Raw genomic sequence first — 13,902 nt, 5'->3', positions numbered from 1 at the left:
CTTTTTTCATTTTCTTAAATTCGTGAACATTTTTTAAATCCGTGAACTTAACTTTTTTCATATGAATGAATATTTTTCAATATCGCAAACTTTTATCAAATTCATGATTTTTTAAAACTTTTTTACAAATTCTTTAACATTTTTTCAAGTCGATGGACTTTTTTGAATTTCACAAACTGTTATCAAATTTGTGAACTTTGTTTTGTCAAAATTGAGAACTTTTTTTATTTTACGAACTTTTTGTTCAGATTTGTGAACTTTTTATCAAATTCTTAACATTTTTCAAACTGATGAACTTTTTCCAATTCGACAAATTTTTGTCACACCAGTAAGCTTGCCTTGCACGTCTCGGCTAACACATGTAATCATATGTAGGATACCCTTCCCTAAAAATAATAGATTAACCTTTTGAAAATTTGAAATTTCACACTAAGTGTATGGTACCTACTCCCTCCGTTCTAAAATAGATGACCAACTTTGTACTAACTTTGTACGTACTAAAATTAGTACAAAATTGAGTCATCTATTTTGGAACGGATGGAGTATTTCTTGGCATACATAATTTGAAATATCATTCTTCATAAATCAATATTCCTTTCACGTACATTTCTTGAATACCTTCTTTACTCAAGAAAGCAATATGAATACTCTTTTTATTGCATGAGCCAAATTTAGAGTGCATGCTTTCTAATATGCTATCTATTTAGGAATAGACATAGTAGTTCATAACCAGGCTGATAGCAAGTCCATCACCCAATCTCCTCTGCTGAAGCAAGGTTGCTTGCAAATTGCAATGCAGCACATAGTTGTACGTGAATGGTTGGATGAACTCGCATGACCTGACTCCAAGCAGAAACAGGGAAAAAGAATCAGAGATTCATATGAACGTCCTAAGACGACAATAGCACCGCAAAGATGGAAAAGCAATCAACATGTTGTAGATATAATATTTAATTAAATGGATGTGATTGGGTGGTGTTGATTTATCGTTGTACATTTGTTTGAGTGTACATAGGAAAGAAAATTGTCTACTTTTCTGAAATTGATAAACCTTTTTTCAACCTGTTGACTTTGTGGCAGAAATTTTCCAACACCAACACAAAAAACCAAAAATCTAGTTTTTTCGTTTTCGGTATCGTTTCGGTCTTTGATTTGTCGATTTTTAAGCCCACACCTAGCTCAAAGGACAACAAAAGTTCGTAAAACTGAAAACGTTCACAGATTTGAAAACAAAGTACACGATATTAAAATAATATTTCCGAATTTGAAAAGTTCATGAATTTAAGAAAAGGTTCACGATTTAAAAACAGTTCATGATTTTTTTAAAGAGAATTGAGATCAAAATAAAATTGAAAAAGAAAAAAGAAAATGGGACAAACAACCCCCCCCCCTCCCCACAGAAAACCACAAATTTTAAAAATTGTTCATGTTTCGAAAGATGTTCGGAAATTGTTTGTGTTTTGAAATCTTGTTCACTTTCAAAAAAAATGCTCAAATTTCGTTCTCAAATTCCAAAACTATTCGGGATTTTAAAATTGTTCGCATTTTTTAATAAAAGTTTAACATTTTTTCAGAAAATATTTCATATATATGTACGCTACTTTGTATTCTTATATATTTCTCGCTAGGAAATAACACAAGCCGTTGTTGGTTGAAGCTTAATGGGCCTCTCCCTTTTCCATGTATTTATTTTTAGGTTGAGCTTATATTGAACGTGGTAGCTTAATGGGCCGGCCCAGCACCTGTGGAATTTGTATACGAGACGTAGACGTGCTTTAAAAAAAGACCAACTGCTAAAAAAAGATGTTAAGAAAAGACATCCTGCCCTTTGTTATGAAAGGGTATGGGATAATCTGAGCCCTCGATGTGTTTAGGGGGGTTGTACTGAAGCGGAAGTGAGATAATTATCACGACGCTTACATCTTGTTTCATCTTCGTTTAGTGTGGCATCATTCAATACTTGGACAGCTTCCTATACTCCCAGGTATGCTTCATCTTGTTCATAACTCTCTGCTGCATGGCATCTATGCAACTCAAGAAAGCACATCTCCAAATCTTCCATAAAAACAGTGTACCAAACCATAGCCACAAACCAGAAACTGTTCCAGCAATCACTGAGTAGTACATCCAAATGGCTTCAAGATCTTGATCTGAAGTGGTCGTCAGACTTGAACTATTTTTACACGAAATGTTCAACAGAGAGCCACAAAGTCCCAGGTTATTGCTATAAATTGATGGGTCATCCAATGTTTGGAGTTGATTGCCTGTAGGTATCTCTCCTGATAAAAGGTTGTTCGAGAGATTAAGACAGCAGAGGAATACCAGGTTTGATATGCTACGAGGAATAGGACCGGATAGCTTGTTCCACGAGAGGTCAAGGGATTCTAACCACTTCAAATTGCCAATGTCCTTGGGGATACCACCAGAAAGATAGTTTCCTGACATATTTAGTAACTGGATGCCTCTAAGACTTGTCAACTCTGAAGGGATTTCACCAGAGAGAGAATTGCCAGAGAGGTCAATACCAGTTACAAATGCATCTCTTCCTTGAAAGGTGTACTCCCGTCCCTTCCAAACTATATCCATGTGGCCATAAAAATCATCATGCTGGGTATATAATATGTCCATTATTATAACCGGCGGCATCATGGATGTCTGTCTCATCAGGGAAAAGTTGGCGAAATTTTGTGGTATGGAACCTACAAAATTATTTTCAGCTAGATCAAGCAGTTGGAGATTAGACAGCTGTGATAGCTGCCAGGGAATACTTCCATTGAACATGTTTGATCGCAGTCCAAGGATCCTCAACAAAGGATTGCTTTTCCCTATCCACGGAGGAATTGCGCCAGACATCTTATTATTCCCGAGATCCAAAATGACAAGGTTATTGAAGTTCTTCAACACTGCTGGAAAGCAACCCGTGAAGTTGTTGTTTGACAGGTGCAGCGAGCTTAGCACAGAACTATAGTGACCCGAGGTTGGAACTTCCCCACCAAAAGCATTGCTCGACAAATCCAAGGATTGCAGTTCTCCCAAGTTCCACAAGCAACCAGGGAGATCTCCAAATATTTGATTCTTTGATAGATCCAGGACTTGTAGCATTATTAGGTTACAATAGGCAGACAATGATTCTCCAAAGACGCTGTTGTTGTTGTCGACCACATTAATAATCGTCGACTGCCTGCTGTGGACATTAGGAGTGATACCAGTGAACTTGTTTCCAGACAAGGAGAGAACAAGAAGATTCCTCAGATAGGAGATGGCCATAGGAAGCTCACCCTCGAGACGGTTGTCACTGATGTCAAGTGAGCGCAACTTTGTTAAATTGCCGATAGTAGGTGGTATTGTTCCAGTAAGGTGATTCTTGGCCAAATCCAGCAATTCCAAGTTTACCATGTTTCCCATCTCCACCGGGATCGAGCCAGTAAAGTTATTTCCAGAGAGGCTGAGAAGATATAACGCCTCGGAGTTGCTGAGCTGCGATGGGATGCTTCCAGCTAACAAGTTGTTTGTAACATTGAAGTACTTAAGGTTTGTCCAGTTTGTAAACATCTCTGAGGGGATGGTACCATTGATATTGTTGTCCCCTACACTGAAATACACCATTGTTTGCACCCTGAGCTGCGATGGGATGCTTCCAACTAACAAGTTGTTTGCAACATTGAAGTACTTAAGGTTTGTCCAGTTCGTAAACATCTCTGAGGGGATGGTACCATTGATATTGTTGTCCCCTAGACTGAAATACATCATTGTTTGCACCCTGGCAAAAGATAGTGGCAAGCTTCCAAATAAATGATTCCCTTCCAGGAACATGTACTCGAGACTAGTAAGGTTCCCCAGCTCAGGTGGAAGAGTAGAAACCAAATCAGCATCATTTATGTAGAGATACTGGAGGGAATGGAGCTGCCCGAGTGAGGCAGGGATTGACCCGCCAAGTGGGTTGTTGTAAAGGATCAGCCATCGCAGTGCAGACATCATCCCCAGCTCCTCTGGGATTCCTCCTGTGAGATTATTATTCTCGAGACGTAGTGTCTCGAGCTTTTGGAGCCTTGAGAATGAGCGAGGTATCGAGCCAAAGAATCCATTAGCGGATAGATTCAAGTACCTCAACCTTGGGACCATCTCTGGCAGTGAAGCTGGTAACGGCCCTGAGAAGGTGTTACCGGATAAATCGAGGGATCTCATCCCCACATTCGTGGAGTTGATGATGAATTGTGGGAAGGCACCACTGAGATTATTATTAGCTAGAGATAACAACTTCAAACTCGACATAGGTGAGAAGTTGGCATATTCTGGGTTGGTCAAGTGGTTATTTCGCAAATCTAACCTAACAATCTTTGGGAGGTGACTGAGTTGGTAGGGGATGGCACCAACAAGATTGTTATAGCTCAAGTCCAGAATGGTGAGGACGAGAAACAGGGAGATGTTTGCTGGGACAAGGCCAACAAGGTTGTTGCTGTTGAGGTTGAGCGCGGTGAGGTTCTGGAACGCTGGAGAGTAGAAGGCATGAAGCGTACCATGGAGCCCCGCGTTGGGAAGATGGAGCTCGGTGACATGTCCGGCAGCATCACAGGTGATGCCGAACCAAGAGCAGGTAGGGTTGGCAATCGACCATGAGGATAGTGACTTGGTGCTGCCAATCAAAGTGGATTTCCATCGGAGAAGGGCTTCTGCTTCCGGGTTGATCGCCTTGGATGTGCATATCAGCAGGAAAACTGAGACGCATAAGAGTTTCTGCAGCACCATTTCTTGCAGTTGGAGTGTTGGTAAAAATGACAAGTTGCAGGTTGATGTTGTTTATTGCCTTCAGATTTAGAGGTAGAAATACATTGTAGAGCTGTCGCTGGACGAACATATGCGTACAGAGACTTCAGACTTGGGGTCATCGTGCGAGGAAAATATCAAATCCACCAGTGCTTTGAGGCCACAATCTTGGGCATCCCAATGCCCGGCCTCACAGTGAAGTGATTACTATTCTCCAGTAAGGTGAAGACCGGAGATGTATGTGCTTCTGGTTGCCGTGAACACAGGGCCAAACCAACTGTCAAATCACCCAGTCACTCTCTATGACTGAACCTCCAGAACTGAACAGACATCACACATTTTTGTAAGTACCACGGTGGGAACAAAACAGAGGCAGAAATTACCAAAAAGGGTTTCCCTCCGCTTTGTATTCCAAAGCAATCAACACCGATACAAGGATCGCTGGGGCGAACAGCACAACAAGCCCCCCCAAAAAAAAGAAGAAACAAATGCCAACAACGGCAGCTCGACAAAGCGCGGATGACCCGCCACCGCTACGCCCTCCAGAAACAAACCACCACAACCCGAGGCTCCGAACCGCCGCGTACCAAGCAGCACCTCCAAGAAGGAATGCGACGCCAACGACGCTGCTGCCCGGACATGTCCTAGAGTTTCCCCCGGCATGCGGAGGGAGGTGGGGGATGGATATCACCGACACCCTCCAGGAAGGGATGGTGTCACCGCATCGGAGCCGAAGAACCGGCAAGAATTTCTCCCGCACTCCATCCCCACCGCCCAACGGACCGGAGCCGACCAGCCAGACCGCCGCCCACCACCATGCGTCATCACGGTTGCGCCGCCACCCACGCGCCTCACTGCGGACACCAACACGAGGCCAAGAGGACCGGAGAGAAGCGCCCCGCGGTGGGAGAAGCAACACCGAAGCCGAACGGGAGGGAACCTCCGGCACTGTCGCGGTAGCCGTCCGGACGCGGCAACAGGGCATGCCAGGCCACCCCTGGCCCGGCCAGGCCCGAAACAGGCTCACTAAGCCCCGCTGCCACGCTGCAGCAAGCCCGCGATGGCGCCGCCAGCACCCTGCCGCTCGTCCCCTCGTCCCCGCCTCCTGGAGGACGCGCCGCAGCCGCACCCCACCGCCAGCCTGCCCGGGCCCAGATCTGGGCCGAGCGGGCGCCGCCGCGCTACCTCGCCGCCAACGGCGACGCCACCGCCCAGCCATCCGCCCACGCAGCGCCAGGACCCCGCCGCCACGCCGGACCGCCGCCGCCTAGGGACACTCCCCAGCCCGCTCCGTCCCGCGCCAGAGGAGAGCCGAGAGGGGAATTGCGAGGAGGCCACCACCGCCAGCTCGCCCGGGCCAGGCCCGGCGGCAAGCGCCGACGACGGCGGCGGGGAGGGAAGGAGGGGGGAGGGGGTGCTGGAGAAGAGGGTCACGGCGCGGCCGGTCGCGAGATCCCGTGGGGTTTCGCTCGAGGCAGAAATTCCAAATGATCAACTGCTAAATCAGTAAATGTATGAAGCAACCCAGTCTGAGGAGGTAACTAGGCACAAGTGCCTACAAGTTCGTAAGGTGAGCAAAGATCGAAAAAAATCATAAAAATAGTATAAAAAGCGACGACTCATGATGATGTTGTGCTAAAAGTTCAGAGAACAGGAACCAAACTCAGCTCTGTAGGAAATCGATCTCTCAGATCATAACAATAATAAGCCAGCTCTATAGAACCTAGACAGGACCGGATAACAAAATAATTCTAGCTTATTGGTGAAAGAGAACAAAGAGGAGGCTCAGGAACAGCATATTTATATCCATTGCAGAACACTACTAAGTGAGAAACAGAGTGTCATACTGCAGGGTACGTGCCATCTTCAGCATAACATTCTGCTGCATGGCATCGATGCAATAAAGGAAAACAAGCGTCCATGTGTTGCTGAAAAACAACGCTCCAAACCACAACCACAAACCAGGTTAGGCTCCATAGTCGAACAACATCAAAATCAGTGATCTAGCAGAGGCAGAGAAGGAACTTTGCATATGTCTATAACAAGAGCCTCTTTTTCAGATATCAGTCCATATGAAAGAATTTAAGACTGTAAATTGAGGCCTTCAGCTTATGAATAAATTTCAGAAGGACCTGACACTGAAATACCTTGAACCTGAAAGTGTTAGCTTTTAGGTTGACACTAAAATAGGGCAATACTGAAGATCAAATTCAGAATTTTGAGCTCTGTCCATTAAAAGAAAAGAGCTTTCGGCTCATAAGATTTGAATTCGAAGTCAGAATGTTTTGAATTTTGTTACTTGAGATTATAAACTTTCAACATAAATATACTTTGACAACTTTCGCGGCTCAATACTTCAGATACAAAAATACTCAACACCATATGAAACCTTAATCCAACGCAGTCGGTGGTGATTTTGGGTTGTTAGAGTTAATCAGTTAAACATGACTTTCCCTGTCCATGTCCGATTCCGTACATGTGTATGTGTTCATGTCTCTGTTTTCGAGTCGAACGACTAGTCGCGACTAGTCGTCGACTAGTCGACAAGTCGTTACATGAAGGTCGACTCAACCTGTCGACTCGAATCATTGGATGAGTCGAGCGACTCGATCGACTAGTCCCGACTAGTCTCGACTAGTCGCAGTTTTTGAGGCGAACGACTCGTTCAATCTGTCATGGAAGAGGAGTTGGGAAGAGAAAATGGAGCAGGGAAGGAGGGGCGGCTCCAGGGAAGGATGGGGGAGGCGGAGAGGAAGGGGTGGAGGCAGAGAAGCCATGGAGGAGGAGCTGCAGCAAGGCCATTGCGGCTGTCGATTCGTGCCTGGGGGCTGGAAGGGGAGCAGGTGAGAGAGAGAGATAAGACGAGAATGGATGGACGGTGAAGATTAGAGAATATGGATGGTCCAGATTGAGCTAGGCAGGCTAGGGTTTCATTGGGCCTTACTGGGCCAATATTGCCTTGTGGGCCAGTATTGAAGGAAGATTGGAGCTTCTGGAAACCTAGATCGAACAGTTCCAGCCCCCCTCCCCCGACCCAGCCCTCTTCTGCAGCAGCCGCCGCCCTGGCTTGCTGCTCGTCCCCTTCTCCCCTGGTTGCTGCTGCCTGCTGCTCATCCCTTGGTTGCCGCTGTTGCTGGGCTGCTCCTCCCATCTCCTGATGGCCTTGTCTTGGTTGGTTGCTGTGACTCCTCCCTTGGTTGCCGGCTTGCCGTTGGCTGCTGCTGGTCTGCTGCTGGTCTGCTCCCTACTGCTTAACTCACGTCGACTCATCGCATGTCGACTCGTCGACCATGAGTCTAGACTAGTCACGACTAGTCTAGAGTCGCCCCCCCTGAGCGACTCGTCGACTCATCGACTCGAAAACCTTGGTTCATGTACTAGGTTTTAAAGAAATCACCTAGCAGTAGTAATAGTATACCCTTGCACCCTTGTAAAAAGCCTTTGGCAATACGCCGGTTTGGTAGGGACCAAGACGTCCAGTGTCGCTTCATCATCATCGCCGTCTGGCGGGGCTGGGCAACAGGGACAGGAGCAAGCTAAGCCAAGGGAGAGGGAGAAGCCACCACCACATATGTCTCGATCCCACCCCTTCGTCCTATCAAATATCCAAATTTCTCAAGTAGATGCGACTTCCTTCACCTTTTTTTATCCTATTGGCTTGATTCATTTGATGATACTAGCATGCGTTTTGTGTTGCGGATCCAGGAGTCTGAGAGGTCAGAGAGGCCCTAATTGTATCCCATTAAGTTGTGAAGAGGTCTCAGAGACATAACGATGGTATGGCTACTAAACTTTACAACCATATTTCTTTATGGCTGAGTATATTAATACCAATCTTCAAGAACAAGGTTCAAAGTTGTACTAATTACGATGCAATTAAGTTGATGAGCCATACGATGAATCTGAGAGAGTCATTGAGCACCGCTTAAGAAGAATGACAAGCGTGACAAAAAATCATTTTGATTTCATGATTGAACGGTCGACCATGTAAGTCAATTCCTTGATACGGCAACTTATGAAGAGATAGAGAGCAAAAGAAGGTCATATGGTGTTCATTGACTTGAAGAAGACCTATGATAAGATACCGCAGAATGTCATGTGGTGAGCCTTGGAGAACCTCCAAAAGTCTGCAATGAATGAATAAACATTATAGCCCACAAGCATGGAACCTCCAAAAGTCCGCGATGGATGAAAAATGCACTATTTATATGCAAGACACACACACACCCACTGTTATCCAGTTACACAAATAATTCATACAGTTCAACTCACACAATTCACAGAATCAAACCAACTATACAAACCAATCGAAGCAAAGCTCAAAAAAACTACAGACCGCAACCATGAAACGTACTCCCTCTATATCAAAATAGAAGACATTTTTTGACACTATCATACATAACTACAACTCACATAATTGAGAGAATCAGAACCTAATACAAATATGTACCAAATTGGTCTCTCCCATATTGTTACAAAACTATAAAAGGTCAATTTTGTTCACACCAGAACAGAGAACTGTTTGTTGGTGACAGAGAACAAATAGAACAGCCATGAACAGTACATCTATATCCGTTGCATATAAAGTGAAAGTTGGAAAAGAAATTCTATTTTTGTCTATGGAGTCACAACCGAGGTCGTGGTAAATCCTTCATGAACGCCTAAAGCGGGAAACAGTGTCATACCGAAAAAGGCTTTCGCCCTGCTTTATATATAAAGCAAAGATCAACAATGTCTGGTACAACCGCACTCACCCACCACAAACGCACACACACACCCAAGGCAGGATACATAGGCGCTGAGCGCAGCAACACAGTCCCTAGTACTACAAGAGCCGCCGGGGGCTACAATCGAAGAAGTGAAGCCGCATATGACGACCCGTGGGCTTCAAGGCGGTGCCTTCAGGAAGGATACGGCACCGGAGCGTCGCCACCGCCCGATCCGAGGATCAGAGTTTCCCCTGGAGCACCACGACGGGCAATGATAGCCGCGACGACGCCTTCAAGAAGGGAGTGACCTTCGCCGTCTTTCGGACAGAGTGTCATACTGCCAGGTACACGCCATCTTTTGCATAACATTCTGTTGCATGGCATCGATGCAACTGAAGAAGGTAATCCTCCAGATGTTCCAGAAAAACAATGTTCCAAACCATATCCAGAAACCAAAGACAGTTCCAGCAATCACTGAGTAGGACAGCCACAAAGTCTCAAGTTCATGGTGATGTTCATTTGGCTGATCCAGCACTGTTGCAGAACTTGAATCATGCTTACATGGAGTGCTCAGGGGGAGACCACAAAGTCCCAGGTTGTTGCTGTATATTGACGGGTCATTGAGTGTTTGGAGCTGATTGCCTGTAGGTATCTCTCCTGATAGTAGATTGTTGGACATATTGAGCAAGCTTAGGCACAACAAATCTGATATGCTTGGAGGAATACGGCCCGAGAGTTTATTCCAGGAGAGGTCAAGAGACTCCACATTTTTCAAACTGCCAATGTTTTTTGGGATACCACCGGATAAATTATTTCTTGATAGGTTCAGGAACCGCAGGGCTTGATGATTTACTAACTGAGCAGGAATCTCACCTGAAAGGGAGTTGCTTGACAAATCAATACCAGTCATAAGCGTAATTGTCTTATGGAAAGTATAATCACGTCCCTTCCAGATTATGTCCATCTGAGTATCTGACCATCATATGAATAATTGTCTTATGGAAAGTATAATCACGTCGCTCGTTTGAATGAGTTGTTGGGCCGCGAGTCGGGCTTGTCGGTGGGTGGGCCGGTTCTGAGTGAACCGGCCACGATGGCGTGTGGGCTTGTGGACGCAGGGTATGAGGCCCGAGGCAATATACATCCTACGACTACACCCCCATGCGGACGTCCGGTTCCAACTAGGGTTCGTAACGGAGGCAGACGACCGTGCTTTGCTGATCGCGGCGGAGGGCGTGCTCCTCGTATCCCTCCTCTCCAGGCGATGGCGGGCCGTGGAGTCCCTACTGCTAGTGGGATGCCTCCGGGCGCTGCGGGCCGCGGAGGGCCTACGCAGGCGCCGGCTGTTGGGCGCGGCGGAGGCGGCGCCCCTGCCGGGACGGGTGGCGGCGGCGCCGGTGTGCCGCTTGCTGCCGGCAGTGGAGGTGCGCCGCCGCCTCTGCGAGCGGGTCCTGGTGCGGGCCGTCCGGGGACGGTCGTAGGCGGCCAACGGGCACAAGGGGGCGGGGCCACTAAGACCGCTCCGGCTGGCCGCGGGGTGGCTGCTCCGGCTGGTTCTCGCCCGGCGGTGCCGGTGATGATGGCTGCGGGACGAGGTGGTCCTAGGCCGACGTTGCCGACGCCTGGAGTTGCCGCGGGCCGAGGTACACTGGTAGCAAGGCCTCCGCCTCCGGGTGCTCATGGCCAGCACCCCGTGGCATCGTAGGTGGGAGCTAGACCGCCGCACTTTGTGGCTCGGCAGGTCAATGACGCGGCGACGCCAGTGTTGCAGCAGGCTCAGTGGGGTGACGATGGCTACAATGTGTATGGAGATGGACAACACCGGGGATCCTCGTCTACGGGTGGCGGACGGGGGTATGCCTGGCAGAGTGATGGTTCTGCTGAGAGGCCTTTCTTGGGGCCGCCAGGCGGTTTTGTCGAAGGGGCTGCTGGGCCGGCTAATCGTAACAGAGGCGGTTTCCGTGGCAATCGTGGCCGAGGAGGCCGAGGGGGTCGGTACCGTCCAAGGCAACATCATACTTCGGTTGAGATGGTGGTCGACGCTTTTGCTGAGGAGACAGACTTGTCTTGCCAGGCTATGGATGTGGTGACGGAACTGGCAGCTGTCGAGGTTCCGGTTGAGGTCGATACTCAGGCTATGTCGGTGGAGGGCTCTGACAGATCTGAGGTGGACAGGGCTGCAAAGTTTGCTAAGAAAAAGGAAAGAATGCTTTGTTATCGATGTGGCGATAAGGGTCATTTTATTGCTGAGTGTGTGGCTGTTCTTTGTGATACTTGTGGTAAGCCTGCACACGAGTCTGGTGCGTGTCCGCTGGTGCGGGAGTAGACACCGAGCCTTATGACATGTGGTGTCTTCTGTTCTGAACTCACATTTTTTGAGTCACCGACTGAGAGGGAGGTTCCTCAGGAGGAGCACAGTACGACAACTGGGGTAGTGAAAGTAACTAGAGGACAAGTGTTTGAGGCTCAGATTATTCAGCGTCTCCGGGAGCTGGCACCAGGAGACTTCCATTGGGAGCTTGTCAGGCTGGAGAACAACTTATTCAGGGTTCAGTTCCCAACTGTGGAGGACTTACAGAGGTTGCTGAGCTTTGGGATGTGTAAGGTCCTAGGTACAGAGGCCATACTTGAGTTCCAGGAGTGGAAGCTGGTTGAGCCCCAGGGTACACCCCTTATCCAGGCCTGGTTGCGCTTTTCGGGGGCTCCGTCTGAGCTTCTGCGGGACGCCAATGTGGTTGCTAGTCTCGGTATCATGGTGGGAAAGACCGAGCGAGTGGATATGGCTTTTACTCGAGCTCATGGGATTGCTCGCCTGTTGGTCAGTATTCTGGACATCAACTTCGTGCCCGACGTGGTTAAGTGGGCGTTTCGTGGGCAGGTATACAGTCTTGAGATTGAGTTCGAGGATGATAGCCTCTTTGCCCAGGCTCCAGCTGCCACTAGTGATGACATGAGTGAAGGTGACGACGATACGGCGGGTAAGGAAAAAACGGCCGATGATTCTTTGAGTGAGATGGCCAAGAGGCCGGAGCCGACGAGTAAGGCAGCAGGACGAGGGGCGGCGCCTGGAGCGTCTGTGCCCGCGACCACTTTGAGATTCGGTTCTTTTGGTCCTGCGTCTGCACCACCGAGACTGTGGAGTGAGCGGCTGGAGTCTATTGAGGAGTTCGAGTACTCTTTACCGGCGTTGGATTTTGAGGACGCGGGTGTGGAGGGTTCTGGTGGAGGTGCGAGGTTGGATATTGTGGACTCGCCTACTTCTACGTGCGGTGACGTGGCCGTGGTACAGGAGGGGGGTCCGATCTCATCTGGGGGTCCGGATCAGGGTGCTTTGGAGGCCCCCCCCCCTCAGCTTCTTCCTGTTGAGGATACCAGGAGAGACGATGGGACGACGGTTGGGGGGCCGGGGCAGGTGGCCTCCGCTCCTCTTACGCCTGTGGATGGGCGGCCACTGCAGGCGGCAGCTCAGGTTCGGTGGGAGGGTGTGGGGCAGGTGGCCTCAATGCTCCCGTCTGCTTCGGTGCCCGAGGGGGGCGCCCCGTTCGGGACTGTGGCGTGCACTCCGGACAGGCGGTCCGGAGTGGATGGGGGGAGGGGGCAGGTGGCCTTCGCTTCCCCAGTGCTGGACTCGGCGCTCTCATCTGGTAATGGCGACCAGGTGGATGTTTGGGGAGTGACAGGCGGTCGCTCTCCGGATAAATTCTCGCGGGAGGAGGTCATTATGTTTGGCGGGATACCGGACCAGGCAGCTGAGGGCCGACACATGAGTTGTCGGCTTCAGAGCCATCCGGAGGTGGACGACATGCAGCAGCGCTGTGCCGTCAGGGCGGCCAAGCTTCGTGAAGTCCAAGTCACAACTGGTATGTCCGTAAATACTTCCAATACTATTATGCATTTCTCGCACGATCAAATTGTGGATAAGGCACACCAATTAGGAATTTCACTTGGTAGTAATGAGGGTGAAGTTACTAATTCTGTTAACGATTTGCTTGATCTAGAAGTCGAGAGGGCTTTAGAAGTAATTCATAACTTAGTTGCGGTCAAACCAATGAATGACTCTGAGATTGATGCCTTGGGAGTTCGAGTACTTGATAATTTCTGTCATGACCTAGCACCGCCCCTCCAGGAGCCGGAGGAGGAGGACGAGAATATAGGGTTGGAAGTAGATAACCCAGCGGTTATGGGCACTTTGGACCGGGAGGGCCCGACCAGCCCTAAGCGCAAGTGGAAGCGCAAAACTTACTCGATGTCCGCAGTCCGTAGGAGCGCTAGGATTCGCACGGCTAAAAAATTTCATAATGACATATGAAAGGAATCTTTTGGAATAGCAGAGGTCTTAAGGACTTGGCTAAAAGAAGGTTCCTTGCGGAGGCATCTATTGAGCATAGTTTGGACTTTATTGCCTTGTCGAAAACGGGTAGAGCAAATT

At 48.5% G+C, this 13,902-nt stretch overlaps 1 protein-coding gene across 1 annotated transcript; it reads right to left on the bottom strand.

Annotated features, from left to right (window-relative positions):
* Nucleotides 1-1,864: 1,864 nt before the first annotated feature.
* LOC119325586 (probable leucine-rich repeat receptor-like protein kinase At1g35710) lies at nucleotides 1,865-4,746 on the bottom strand. The gene has a single exon (XM_037599319.1). It carries the CDS (start codon nucleotides 4,744-4,746, stop codon nucleotides 1,954-1,956), a length of 2,793 nt encoding a protein of 930 aa, XP_037455216.1. The 3' UTR covers nucleotides 1,865-1,953.
* Nucleotides 4,747-13,902: the final 9,156 nt, after the last annotated feature.

Source organism: Triticum dicoccoides, chromosome 6B (genome assembly GCF_002162155.2).
Source record: "Triticum dicoccoides isolate Atlit2015 ecotype Zavitan chromosome 6B, WEW_v2.0, whole genome shotgun sequence".
NCBI classification, from domain to species: Eukaryota; Viridiplantae; Streptophyta; class Magnoliopsida; order Poales; family Poaceae; genus Triticum; species Triticum dicoccoides.
This window is presented reverse-complemented; position numbering and strand designations above follow the sequence as displayed.